The sequence below is a fragment of the Pundamilia nyererei genome, unplaced genomic scaffold, assembly GCF_000239375.1.
Source record: "Pundamilia nyererei isolate P.nyererei 1_Seehausen unplaced genomic scaffold, PunNye1.0 scaffold00102, whole genome shotgun sequence".
NCBI classification, from domain to species: Eukaryota; Metazoa; Chordata; class Actinopteri; order Cichliformes; family Cichlidae; genus Pundamilia; species Pundamilia nyererei.
Genome location: NW_005187503.1, coordinates 726,811 through 741,977, shown reverse-complemented (window position 1 = coordinate 741,977; position 15,167 = coordinate 726,811). Strand labels below are relative to the sequence as shown.

The following is a 15,167-nucleotide window of genomic DNA, read 5'->3' as shown; positions in this document are numbered from 1 at the left end:
ACAAAAACAAAAACATCTGGCCAGACTTTTTTGTTCATCCATTTACACCCGATTTCAGCACATTTTGATTTCAATACGAGCTTTTCACTTAAGATTGAGTATTTTTGCATTGTGTTGGTACAAAAATGTCAAAATGATTGGTTAAAAATGAATACACTGTTGCATCGCTGGGCTTCCATACAGTTTGTTTATCTGAAATAGTTTTAGAGTATTACAAGTTTTTTTTTTAATGCGTAACATAAATCCAGCCCAACCTTAAAAACATTTCTGCAACATTTCCACAGAAAAACGCACAAGAAGAGCTGGAAAGTATCCAAAAGACACAAAGTGAAACTAAAGGTGAGGCACGCTTATCACACAGGTAATCCGCGCCCTGTTGCCCCCATGTGGTCAAACACTAGCAAAACTCTTGAGGTCCAGCATGTTAATCTCTTTCTCTCTTATCCAGCTTCCTTGGATGCAGAGGTTGAGGCCTGGACTCAGGAGATTAACACTCTAAAAGAAACACTGGTACAACACAGTCCAATATGTGCGTATGTGAAGAGGAGCGAGTTATCTGAGTATGACCACATTTTTCTGTTCTTCTAGTTCCAAAACATACAAAACCTTTGCAAAAAGTAGGAGTTATAAGCGCTGGATTAATAATGATGCATCTATGTCTTTCAGCAACCTATGTGGCATAAACCTCAACAAGGATACAGCTTAGCCGAATAAGACCAAAGAGAATAAAGTTAATGAATAAAAATAATAAAATAATAATAAAATCAACTTTCATTAAAAATGTGTAGTTCCTTTCTTCCTTGTTCTTTACAGAGATGATGTACCCTTCTTCTCATATGGTCTTTGTGTACCCCTTCATCTGCTTTTATAGTTGATGTACAGAGTTTTCCTTCTGTGTGTTTCCATATAAGCAGCTCAGCATGTGGTCGCAGGCGTGGGACTGCCTGGATGCAGGCGTAGGACTAATGTAAAGAAACTCCAGAGGAAAGCAGTGAAGTGTGTGAAACGGATAGTTACGGGTAAATGGCTGTTTAATGAGTCACTTATTTTATCGGGGAAGAACTTGTTTGTAAAATATAATTTTAGTTACTAATAAATTGAGGGAATTAGGTTTTACGGAAGAGGATTAGGGCCACTGGGGGGGGAGGATTTTTGGGAAAAAAAAGTCAGAATTCTGAGATAATATGAGCACTGCGTAAAAGCAGTGAAGTGTGTGGAAAACCTAGCCGGGTTTACCATGACTTCAGCAGCTGCTGGTGTTACCTCTGACACCGGTTGACCACGAATGAGTAATTCATTAAGTTTCGGTTTCTGCTGCCCCGCGCAACACTACCTGCAGCAGCCGCATCACCGCTCCGGGACTCGCCTCAGAGGAGGGGAGGGCGGTGGAGGAGAGCGGAGAGAGGTGAGCGGAGTGGACTCAGTTATTACAACAAGCCGATTACTGAAGGCTACTGAGCCTTCTCTGTCAATATGCGTCTGTCCTCTCTCGGTCAGACGGGAGGAGGACACAGCAGCCCACAGCCGGACTTTCCTTTTTCCCTTTTTCACATGAAAAAACTTTTAAGGGAACTTTTTTAATGGACCTACTCCACGAGAACGCACGTGAAGAAAGCCTGGATGTTTTATTTGATAAGATCTGATTTATTCTGTAAGATGTGTGTGTGTGTGTGGCACTCTGCGGAGCAAACGGTGACCTCCAGGTACTTAAAACGTTGGGGTTTTTTTTTTGTTTGTTTGTTTTAGCGGCTGCATTATAAAAAATTTTTTTTTTAATATAATAGCGAATGCTGTTCATAATTTGAGCTTTACGCATTTAATTTATGTAAAGGAGGTTAAATTTGGAAGCCAAATGAAATGCTTTGCGCACTAAACTTTATTAGTAAGTGAACTCCAAGAAGCCAAGTGAGGGGGGAAAGTAAAGCCCCTCTCTGCCTCGCTCACCTGCACGTGCAAAGTGTAAAAAATGAGCAGCCCCTCCAGGAGTTTAGACGGACAGAAAGGTGACGGCTCAGGCACCAAACCGGAGACGCCCAGGTACCGCAGCTGGAGCAGTCTCCGCTTCTCCAAATGGAGAAATGCGTCCCAGAGGGCAACCCCGCCTGCCACCCCTTCCCCGAAGACAGACAAGAGGAGCGACGTGAGCAACACGCTCTTCTCTCTGGTCAAGACTCACAATGACGACTACACAGCGGATCCGGATGGCCTCCTGGAGACCAACGGAGAGGGCGAAGGAGACAGCGCTAGCCAGTCTCAGGACCAGGCCACCTACTTCCAGAAGCAGTTTGGCTCCATGCTGCAGCCCGGGGTCAACAAGTTCTCCCTGCGCATGTTCGGCAGTCACAAAGGTGTTGCTGCTGAGCAGGAGAGGGTTAAAAGCTTTGGAGTGTGGATCATACACCCCTACAGTGACTTCAGGTAATTAGTAGAAAGCCCTTAAACTAATTTGCTCTCATTTTATTGCAATTTGTGTAACTTAACACATTATAACCGTAAAAAATTGGACAGAAATCTGACCAGTGACATTTTTCATTTCAAGGTGCTTCCAGTCGCTCAATATTGTTTAGAGTTCCCTTGAAAGCATTTACCCTTTATCCCACTAAGCACCCTGTGATTGAGGACTCGCATCCAGTTTTTCAAGGACAGACTGCAGGATAGCAGCTGATGTCATGGTTCCCAGCACATGATAAGGCGATGAAGGGATTTGATTAGTGATACAGTATATAGGACAAGATCATCTGGATTAATGATATCATTCCCGTGTGACTCCTTTTTTTAACCCCAGGAGGAGAGAGAAGTGCATTCATCAATACTCATGATTTAACCAAACTGACTGAAAATCATCCAAATAGTTTCCTAATCTAGTTTGGCCTCACTTTGGGGGGGGGGGATCTGTCCAATAATTCAACTTTCAGGGTTAAACAACGACTCAGGAGTGATGCCCAAGCAATCTGTCGGTGAGGTCACTAATAGCCCAGCGAATTTAAAGAATTTTTAACATCAGGCCGATGCCAGACAGAGGGGATAAACCCATGCATGGGGATTATTACCCATAAGAATCCGTATAATTCCAATCTTACTCTATTATGCAATAATACACAGGCAGCTGAGGGAGGGATTAGCACAGGCCTGCTCTTCTTAAACCTTATGCTCCCACTTCCTCTTAAAAATGAATGAATTGGGACAGTAGAGTTTTGGTCAGATTTCCTGTTTAGAGTTTAAGGTCACACAGCTGGTTGGTGCCTTTCTCTGTAAAATCTGCTTGTCCTCAATATTTCTCTGGATTTTTTTTTCTAGTGCTTCGTCCTCCTTGTTCCAAAGATGTCCATGTTTAGCTAATTATCAATTCTACATTGATTGTAATCTGCATGAGAGTGGTTTGTCTGTATCTCTATGTTGGAGCTGTGATTAGACTTATAGTGACACTTCCGGGTGTATCCCACCTCTAACCCAATGTCCCTTGGGATAGTCCCCAGCTCTACTATGACCCTGAAAGGTGGAATTAGTTGTACTCTGGGTAAAAGTGACTGATTACCATAAGACCAACATCCCCAATCTGTGTGTGTGTGTACACATGTACACATACACATACATCTGTGGTCTGCTTGTAGTCCGAATGCTGCCGACTTATGTTTGGATAAACTTTTGTTGCATGCAGTTAAAAGATCTGTATGGAGAAAAGAGTAATTTCATTTCCAAAAATTATAAACTGTATACAAAAGATGGACATGGCCACAGTGACATCACTGATTGGTTTAAACTCTGCAGGCCTGAAGCCTCCACACTAGCGCTTTACTTTATTCAAATTCAACCTGAAATCCTATCAGAATACACTCATGTTCCTGTCCTGCGCTCACTGCTATTAAAGCTTGTCTAAAGGTTTTAGATACAGCAGATTTTATTCTGCTCCTCTCTCCCTCTCACTCAGACTCGATCTATAATGTCAACAGCTATAATGCCTTCCAGATTGGTGGCGTTAATAGCAGCAAGCAGCCACTAATCTACTGCAACATGAGAAATAATGGTAAGCACTCATGTAAAGCAGAGAGTGGACAGAGGTCACGGACACGAGTGAAGAACACATCAATCACTTCTGTGTCTCTGCTCAGTTTTGTCACGGGTTCACGTTGCAATCACTGAAGGGTGACTGTAATCAAAATTGGTCTGCGTCAAGTTCTCTTTCTCTGCCTTTGTAATCAAAGAGTCACTGAGAGCGAGAGACCCAGTGTGATTGACAGCTGATGGAAACAATCTGTAAGAAAATCCAAACCATGTCTTCCGACAGTGTACGAGACATTTGAGAGCTATAGGGAAATGGGACATGTATGACTTGAAGGAGACAGTGTATTTGTACAGCACGTGCAATCAAGATATCCAATCTGGATCTGGAACAATGAATGCAAGCTCTAACGCACACAGGTTGGACCGTTACCGGATCACATGGGGAGATTGATCAGCTTGGGCCTGGATTTCAGCTGGGTATAAATGCTGTGCACACATGATCACATCCTTAAGAGAAACTTTACCCAGCAGGTTAAAAAGTCAATCTCCTCTCGATAGCATAAGCTGCCAGGGAACAGGAACAAGCAGCATTAGTAGCTAGCAACGCCGTTATCGTGCTGTTCGACAACCATACTTCATGGGGCCAATTTGCTGACACTCTTGGACCTCTTGCCACCTCTCTTTCTGGCACTGTTAGCAACTTAGCTCTTTGACAGCTCCTTTAAGTTTGACAAACAAGTATCCTCTGTAGTTAAATCTAGTTTCTATCAATTGCGTCAAATCTCCAAGGCCAAGCACTACATACCGCACAGGGACCTTGAGAAACGAATCCATGCTTTTGTGACCTCTAGATTAGACTACTAATTCCCTTTACTTTGGTCTCCACTCCACCCTTCTTCATAGATTGCAGGTTGTCCAGAATGCTGCGGCACGCCTTCTGACCAGAACCGCAAGGTTTGCCTTTATCATGATCTAAGATCATCAGGACAAATATTCTTAGGCTACGTTCACACTGCACACGAAAGCGCATCAAATCCGACTTTTTAGACCCTATGCGACCCATATCCAATCATGGTATGACAGTGTGAGCAGCACAAATCCGATATTTTCAAATCCGACCTGGGTCACTTTGGTATGTGGTACTGAATCCGATACATATCTGATGTTTTAGAAAGAGACTGCTGTTTGAACGGTCATGTCGCATTAAAGCCGTCTTTTACATCACTGACACAAGACAGACGCCAATTATCAGCTCCGGAGAAGCGCCCGAGAAGACACTGAACGCTTCCTGGCCATCCAGTGAAACTGTTGGGAAGACAACGTTGGAGAAACGTGAATATTTTATTTGTACTGTATAATCTGCAGATTCTGACAGAAATCTGCAACTATCCTTTGAAGCACTGCTCCTCTCTAAAACAGCAATAAGGATCATTATTAGGCCATATTTAAATAACAAAATAACTTTATAACTTAAAGCAAAATTGGGAAACGTAAAGTCCCAATCAAGTCTTTATATTAAGGGCCATCAGTCAAACAATACTGTTTGCTCTGGGTCTAAACAGAGCGCGTTGTGTGTGACGTCTTCTTTTGCACATGCGGGCCGCTTTGAGGCTTCACACTAGAGCGTGTTTGCTGTCACATTTTATATGTAGTGTGAACAAGCAGACAAAAAAACAAACAAACTCAGATTTGATCAAAAAATTGGAATTGAGCATTAACACCTGCAGTGTGAACGTAGCCTTAGTGCAGCCTTGATCCCGGCTAAAGACCAGAGGTGACCGTGCTTTTGCCCTGGCAGCCTGGGAAAATCTTCCCTCTGACTCCATCTATTCATTTAAATCTCAGTTAAAAACGTACTTGTTTGACCGAGCTTTTTCAGTTAGTTAGTGCACTTCCCCCTATATTTTACCCTTATGTTACTTCTCTTCCTACTAATGTCCCACTGCATAAATACCCCCACCTTATATTTATGTGTTGCAGCTCCTCCAACCTATGGCCGCGGCAGGTTAAACATGAGGACACAGATGACGCGCAACAATATACGCATAAAATACGCTTCTGTACCATTTGCTCCTTTTACTCCACATGCAGCTGTCCAATATACAAATCAGCACATGGGATTAACTATTAAACAAATGCGCAGACTGCACAAACAAAGAACTGCACTAATTACAATGCCAACTTACAACTTGGCCTATGACATCAATTAGTGCACAAATATACATAAACCATCAAGTTACAGTCAAATACATGAAAATAATTCAAGCTGCGGTCAACAGAAAGTTTTGCCTCATGCTCACCCTACCTTTCTGCTCATCAACATCAGGTGCAGTGAACAGGTGAGTGCAACCACATTTATCATCTACCACACCCATGAGACACGCCCCACACCCATGCACCAATACAGCGAGTCCATTTAAACCAACCCACTTAATCAAAAAAGGAACAACTCATATGGCTCCTACATTATGAATACCCTGTAATTGTATCTTCTAAACCATGCTATAATGTTTTACTTCTTATTCTGTCTGTACCTTTGGGGGGTTTGTTATAGCCTTTTATCTTTTATCTTATGTTTTAACCTTGTTGTGAAGCACTTTGGTGTACCTTTGGTTTTAAATGTGCTATATAAATAAAGTTGTACTGTATTGTATTGTACAGAAAGTGACTTAAAAACAAAAAGCTCAATTACGTGATATCTTTGCTACTAGGTGTCCAGTCTGCATACTCTGTGTATGATGGCATTAAAGTGGTATTGGGCAGGTGGGGGCACCCTAATGTGCATCAGAGCGTGGGGCAAAAACAATCATTTAGAAATAAGATTTTTTATTTTTTTTTAATTGTATTGTGAGCTCCAGTAGATTTGTTTTCTTTGCATACTGGCTGTGATCCGCAAACATGTGTTGCTGCTGCTCTAAAGTTTACTACTCTTTGTGGATTTAACTAAATTTAGCAAGATATAAGCAGACAGATCAGCTTAAAAAAACATCTGGTACCCTCAATGTAACGCAACACTGACTATTAACCAACCAGAGCCGTAAACTTCACCACAGTACGGTAAGCTCTCAGTCCTCTATACCTTTAGCTTGTACAATTTGGTGATATTTGCTAAGCTGTTTAAAACATTTAAAATCACCTGCCAGTTATAAATGTTACTCTTTATGCTCACACTTCTTCTGTAGTGCCAGCCAGAGCCATCAGCTAAATGCTAAAGTTCCACAGCAACAGCTTTATGGACATCTGCATGATGAACGAATCACAGGAAAGGATTCTGATGAGAGTGTAAAGGGGCCATGGGATGTTATTATTTTTCTTAAAATTGTAATAGTAATTCCAAACTGTCATCAGTAAGCAACACAAAAAGAGCACTCTTGGCAGTATTACGTCAAAGCTAACAGATTTTCTTACTCTTTAATTGAAGATGCTGGAGGGTGTTCCTAAATTTTCTGATGCACTTAGAAGAGCAAACGGAAACCTTACGGTTCATATGTTAGTACCAGGTATACATGTGACTGCCCTCATTAAAAATGTTGCAGATGTGCCACACAACCATCAAATTCATTTGAGATTGTTAACATATATTTGCATTTGCTATAAAAAGCCATATAAATATATAAAACTCATGAAAAACTCAAAAACAGCAGTGGATCACATGATTCACTTCACATCTTTGGTGTTCACAGTCAGCTCTCTTCTCTTGACAACACATGCAATTTTGTGTTTGTTGTGATATGGCCGCACTGACATACAGTACAGAAATAACTACGTGCATGCAGCAGTCAACTTGTGATTAACACATAGATTTTCAGTTTTAATTCAAAAGGGTTCATTAAAATATTACTTGAAGTATATTTGAATAACCACCTTGTCATTTTGTTTTTTTACAGTTTGGCCCAGAATGAGCAGATGTGTTTGCAGTAAATCTGTAAATCATCTGTAAATCTGGAAACGGTCAAAGTACGAATAGGTCCATTTGAAGTTTGTGTAAAGGTTGTGCACTCATCCTCTTCTCTCCAGGTTTTACTGGGACATCGTAATGCTCCTGTTGATGATGAGCAATCTTGTCATTTTGCCCTGGGGTATCACCTTCTTCGAAGACCAGAACACCATGCCCTGGATCACCTTCAACGTCTTGTCAGACACACTCTTCCTCATGGATCTGGTTTTCAACTTCCGTACGGGCATTTTGGGAGAGGACAGCCACATCATCCTGGACCCCAAAGAGATCCGCATTCATTACCTCCGCACTTGGTTCCTGGTGGATTTCATCTCCTCCATCCCTGTCGACTACATCTTTCTCATCGTCGACCTCGAATCCCGACACGAGTCATCAGACGTGTACCGTACCGCTCGTGCACTTCGCATTGTGCGTTTCACAAAGATCCTCAGTCTGCTGCGTCTTCTCCGTCTGTCTCGCCTCATCCGATACATCCACCAATGGGAGGAGGTAATGCAAAGGCAGGGAAGCGGGCACGTGCTTAGAACAAAAGAAACAGAAATATCGTAATTTGATCGTCTCTGTGACTTTCTTTCTGACAGATTTTCCACATGACTTATGATCTGGCCAGTGCTGTGGTGCGTATAGTCAACTTGATTGGAATGATGTTGCTGTTGTGTCACTGGGATGGCTGCCTGACATTTATGGTACCTATGCTGCAAGACTTTCCTTCAGACTGCTGGGTATCCAAAAACAATATGGTGGTGAGTAGATGAAGAAAAGAAAGTAAAATTACATATTTAAAGTAGTATGTGAGTATATAGCTACAATTCAGTGTTAGTTGGCATTTTTTTGAAGGAGGCATACAAACCACACCACAACAAACCAAACCACAAACTTGGCAAAGCCACACCTCCGTCTATGGTCATGACATGCCAACTCACAGTGACATCGTCCACAGTGTGCATTGAGTGCAAGAGTAAAAATCAAAATTGAAATGAGATACTGTTCTCACATTTGGAGATCATCTTAACTGAAACCAGGACCACGCGTCAAACACTGCAACTGCACATACATACTGTGCATAAGTCATGAGCCACCCCAGCATGGTATGCAGTCACATGCACAAAAAATCGTATCTGAAAGACTTGTTCTTAAAAAAACGGGACAAAAATCCAGTCTGACACTGGACTTAAAATATGCATCTGGCCCTTCCGGTAATCTACTGTTCACCGAAGCCTCATCAAAAATGGTCTCAGTAGAAGGGTGGCTGTCAAGATGCCATTCATAAAGAAAGGAAACAGAGAGAAGAGGCTGAGGTACGCCAAATTACACAAGAACTGGACTGAAAATCAAAAGCAACAGGTCTGATGGAGTGATGAATCCAAATTTGAAATGTTACTTCAAATTGTCATCAATATATATTAAGAATGACAGCATCATCATCATCTGTAGCATGACATGATGATCCCAAACACATTTCCAGTCCAGTAAAAGCACACCTGAATTAAAAAACACCCACGGAACACTATCAGTCACAGATGGGCTTCCCCGGAGCTCGGGACTCAACATCATCGAAGCGGTATGGGATCAACTTGACAGAGAACAGAACAAAAGGCAGCCAACATCCAAGGAAGATCTTTGAGTGTCCTTCTAGAAGCCCGGAGAAATATTCCTGAAGACTCCTTAAACATTACATGTAATTAAACTTGTTTCCAACTGTTTTGCCGTGTTTTAGTCTTAACTTCTGGTTAGGTTTAACAGAGGTATGTGTGTCTCTGGTGTTTTCTCATTTAACACAGTATTCTTTACAAGATACAAAATCTTTACTTGGATGTGAAACGGCTGACAGCTGTCTGTATTTTCCCAAAGTTGCAGGCTCATAGATGACCTCATTTCATGCTCTGTTTCACCTCGCCTCATTGTTAACTACCTTTTTCAGAACTCTACATGGCACATCCAGTACTCCTACGCTCTGTTTATGGCCATGAGTCACATGCTGTGCATAGGATACGGTGCTCACCCTCCAGAGGGCATGACCGATGTTTGGCTCACCATGGTCAGCATGGTAGTCGGGGCCACGTGCTACGCCATGTTCCTCGGCCATGCCACTAACCTGGTCCAGTCCTTGGACGCCTCGCATCGGCAGTATCAAGAGAAGGTAATCATGCACACTTGTGACCTGCAGCTTCAGTTGCTTTGTGGACAATATGTTCCAGGAACCTCACGTGGATGCTAATGTGATTCGGGCTTTGAGCTTTAATATCCCAGCCATGTTTCATATCACAGACTGGCTTACTTGCTCGTACTTTATTCGTACAAACTGTGCCAAATGCCTAGAGAATATGTGTATTATCTAATGGATTTTGCAGCCTTACCATGACCCATTCCAGGGGATTTTCACAAGATAAAGCAGAACAGATGATGGACAAATGGCGGCACCTTTGTTTTGGATAACTGTCTGCCAATGCCCATTACAAATGAGTTTGTAATCCACTTAAAACGGGAGAAACAGCCTGCAAAACAAATGGAATGAATATGTAATTATTGTTCTTGGGGATAATTTGCAAAACACATGCTAGAACATGTGACTAATTGTGTGTTTTCTGTTGTTTCCAGTATAAACAAGTGGAGCAGTACATGTCATTTCATAAACTGCCAGCAGACTTAAGACAGAGGATCCACGATTACTATGAGCAGCGATTCCAAGGCAAGATGTTTGATGAGGACAACATTCTCGGAGAGCTCAGTGACCCACTCAAGGAGGTGTGTGACTTTACCTGCTGTTTCTTGCTTCCTCTCTCCAGTTTTTTATTAAGTGTTGAATAAGTTCGTCTTTTACGTTAAAAAGGGTCCATGAAAATTTCTTTAAATGTGCCTTTATCTAAGCGACAGTTCAAAACCTAAATATATTTAGTTTATAATGAAATTGGAAAACATCTGATCAGCTGTTAGATATGCTAAGAGCTAGTTAACAATGCTTTTATTCCTGTTTATAGACTAACTGACATATTTTTTTCCACAATAATATGCTATATATCACAATATGGTAAAACATAGACTATTTGATTTGTATGTTGATCTGTAAGCTTCTTCCTCTTGTTTTGGCTTTTGTCTCAGTAGATCATCTGCCTCCATTTCACTCTATCCCAGCATCCTCCTCCTCTGTCACACCAGCCTTCTGCATACCCTCCTTGACTATGTCCATAAATCTTTTATGCCGTCTTCCTCTTTTGCTCCCACCTGGCAGCTTCATCTTTAACATCATGACCAAAATCCTCCTGAGAACTGAGGAAATTTTTTTAATGATTTCCTGCCTCTTTGGAGCTAAAAGAAGCCATCCAAACACATGAGATACCGATGGAAAGCCCAGGATGTCCTCTATTTAGCATTTAGGGTCTTAGTAAGGTAGCTCAAATAAGTCAAAAGATATAGACCATAAACAAATGTCCATTATAGAGGACATAAATTAATAGCCTGGTTCTCATGAGGATATATTCACTATCCCTCCAATCGCCTCCAATCTTTTTGCCAGTTCTACAGTCTCCACATTGTACATCACTCATCCACCTTCACTATCTCTGCTCCTTACATATTCACCTTTCCGCCTGTCTCTCTCTCATTCACACACATGTATTCTGTCTCACTTCTATTGTCCTTCATTCCTCTTCTCTCCAGAGCATACCCCCACCTCTCTATGCCCCCACCTCTCTATGCTCTCACTTCTCTCAGTGTTATCTGCGAACATCATAGTCCATAGAGACTCCTGTCTGACCTCATCTGTTAATCTGTCCATCACAACTGCAAACAAGAAGGGGCTCAGAACTGATCCCTGATGTAATCCCACCTTGAACCCATCTGTCACTCCTGCTGCATACCTCACCACTGATAGACAGTAAACAATGGTTTTGATACTTGGGTGATGAGTTTACTTTATTTCATAAGAAAAAAAAGAGCTTCACATTCTCAGTTTCAAGCTGAAGAGTTGCTGTCTGAAAACACTTAAAACTTTACAAATGTTTTAAATCTACCAAATCTTTCATATATGTGACTGTAGTTAAAACCTGGCAGAGATATTTTATGACAACTTCTTGTATCGTATATTTTCTCCCCCTCATGCAGGAGATTGTCAGTTATAACTGTCGTGGACTCGTAGCCAATATGCCACTGTTTGCCAACACTGACCCTCATTTTGTGACGGTGATCCTGACCAAGCTGCGTTTCGAAGTCTTCCAGCCGGGAGATTTTATTATACGAGAGGGAACGCTGGGTCGGAAAATGTACTTTATCCAGCACGGCACCGTCACCATCATCCCACGTGGTAGTAAGGAGATTAAGCTCAGCGATGGAGCATATTTTGGGGGTAAATCGTGCTTTCTTTTTCCTGTGACTGTATTGCCAAACTTTTTCCATTTTTAGTCTTTATGATAATATAATCAGGTGGTATTTCTTCATATTTATGGTCCAGACATGCAGGTGGTATAGATCCTCTCATTTAACAAGTGGGATGAACTACATATTTAAAATTATGTCTTCCTTGTTTCAGAGATTTGCTTGCTGACACAGGGACGACGCACAGCCAGCGTGAGGGCTGAGACCTACTGCCGTCTTTACTCGTTGAGCGCGGACAGTTTCAACGAGGTCCTGGAGGAGCATCCTCTGATGAGGAGGGCGTTTGAGAGTGTGGCCGTGAACCGACTGGACCGCGTTGCGCGCCGACCGAGTTATCAGCCAGTCCCGGATGAATGACTTCCTCAGCACCATGAGAAAAACATTCCAGCCAGACTCATCGAGCGCATTTGTCACATTTAAACTGCACATGACAAAGATATCTTCTATTGAAGCACGCTGATGGACAATCAGATAGCGAGACCTACTTAAACTTTTTAGTACCGCATTACTGCGATGATGTGACAATAGTCTACCTTTAGTGGTTTTATTTTATTATTTGAACTTGAATCGGCTGTAATATGCGCTCATGTTTGTGTTAGAGCTTTGTATACTCTTCGTGTAAAATGACCTGTATAATTTTGAAACTGTATGGACATCAGCAATGATCTTTTGTTTCTCCCGTTCTGATGATATTACATTTTGATTTACATGAGCTTTTTTATTCATGTATTGATGTATTGATTAATTTTTTTTTTACCAACAGTCTGTCTAGATTGGTCTCTTTCCAGCTGTAAATACCTCTTTTAAAGCACATTTTAGTGGCCTGTAGTAGCCACTTTGATTATCTATCAGATCATCCGTCCAGGATATTGACAGCCTGCAGGAGCAGCAGCTGGTGTTACATCATTCAGCTTTCTGTGGCTCTATTTTACATGGTCCTTCTCATCTGTAGGTTGCCTGATGTGAAGATTTAATGCTGATGTTCACAGAAGATCAGTTGCAGTTATGTAATATCTCCAGCTGTACACAGACAGGTTTCACAGAGATCATATAAAGAATAATTTATACCCAGTATTATTTGCTTCCATACTATTTTTGTTTCATTTTTTTCTGGAGTATTGTTTATTTATAATGTAAAACTAATGAATGAGAATAAAGTCTCTATAGGTTAACTAGTATGTAACCGTCAGACGATGCTGTTGTATAATATAAGTTCTATTTTTGTAAATATATCAGCTGAACTTTCTCAGTTTTTTTTTTTACTTCACTTTTTTAGTGGGGTTACATACAGGGTCTACATGCAGCATTTTTCACAGCAGAAACCACAGCTGTATCTACACATTAACAATGTAGTTATTAGAAGTTTATTTCTCTTCTGTTTTTGCTTCAAAGAAAGATTTTACAAATTTAAATTGACTGAACGCTGATTTACATTTAGATTAATACTGTGTACTTTTCTCAGATGCATTTGAAACAACATGATTTTGAAACTTTTCATCTGATGCACACAAAACAGTCGTTTTTTGAATTTACAAGTTTAACTGAAATGTCTTTATTTTTTCTTATTTTTCTGATTATTACCTTTTTATTGATGATGTCATGTGTATACCAATGTCTGTAACCTTGAAGCATAAATATCAAATATGTATTTTTTCCTATGCAGTGTGTTATTTGTGCTTATGTATAAAGAATGTGCAGACACGTTGATCAAAGAAATACTGTTTTACTTAAGAAAACATTTTTGAAGCTCTTTTCCGGAGCTTTGCCAAGAAAATTAAGTCACAGGTCCAGAATGTATCTTATTGTGACTTATCATAATATTCACTCACTATTTCATAAATCTGAGAAGGATTCTTAAAGGTATGCCTTTTATCCTCAGAATACTCTCTGCTCCTTATTTCTGTTCTCTTTCCCTCTCACCCTCCAACCAGTTACAGCAGATGGCCTGAACCTGGATATGCCAGAGGTTTCTTCTTGTTTGAAGGGAGTTTTCCCTCCTCACAGTCGCAAAGTGCTGCTCACAGGGGATTGCCTGATCATTGGGGTGTGAAGGGTCTCTACATTACAATATAAATCTCATTCAGGTAACTTTTGCTTTGACCTGATGCTATCTATAGATTTTAAATGAAATCTCATCAGAACTATGAGATATAAAGTCATGGCCTTGTTTTTCATAACAGTAAAGTCCATTCTCACAATGATATGATGAACATTCTCATTAATGTGAAACACTAAGTAATTATCCATAATTATGGTGGTATGAGCATGTTCTGATTGTGTATTACAAGATCCTGTTATTATAAATAAGATGTTTTGGTATTTCCTATATACTTTGTGGCTTCATAATACTACAGTACCATATTGCTACATTGTTTAACAAACAATAAGTAATTATTATGATAAATAGTATCATATATAACGATATTTAATAAACTGCCATGATTATAAATGCTAATGAACTATAATAACTTGAAAACATATAATAAATTTAAGGTTACCATAGTTTTTATAATAAAATAAGATATGCTTTATTATCCCAAAAGGTGTAAAACATCCAAAATAACAGAATATCTGTAATGACAAGATTAGCTCAATAAAAATTATCATATGGTCAAAACTGAAAGAGAGAGAGAGAGAGATTATAAATATAATAAATTAATTAACAATAATGTAAACAAATTATATAAATAAATAAAATAGAACAGTTCATTTTATAAAACCCTTAATATCTCAACATAGGTTAAGTAAAGGTTACATAAATTAAATAGACTCTATGTAAAAAAATTAGGCTTTTATAATGCAATATAAAAGCCTAATTTGTGAACAATGAACATAA

General features: G+C 40.3%; 1 protein-coding gene across 1 annotated transcript; it reads left to right on the top strand.

Moving 5' to 3' along the window:
- Positions 1-1,424: 1,424 nt before the first annotated feature.
- hcn3 (hyperpolarization activated cyclic nucleotide-gated potassium channel 3) lies at positions 1,425-14,038 on the top strand. Its single transcript, XM_005740627.1, has 7 exons — positions 1,425-2,418; positions 8,020-8,449; positions 8,542-8,703; positions 9,882-10,100; positions 10,559-10,705; positions 12,062-12,302; positions 12,486-14,038. Exons 1-7 carry the CDS (start codon positions 1,967-1,969, stop codon positions 12,686-12,688), a joined length of 1,854 nt encoding a protein of 617 aa, XP_005740684.1. The 5' UTR covers positions 1,425-1,966; the 3' UTR covers positions 12,689-14,038.
- The last annotated feature ends 1,129 nt before the right edge of the window (positions 14,039-15,167 follow it).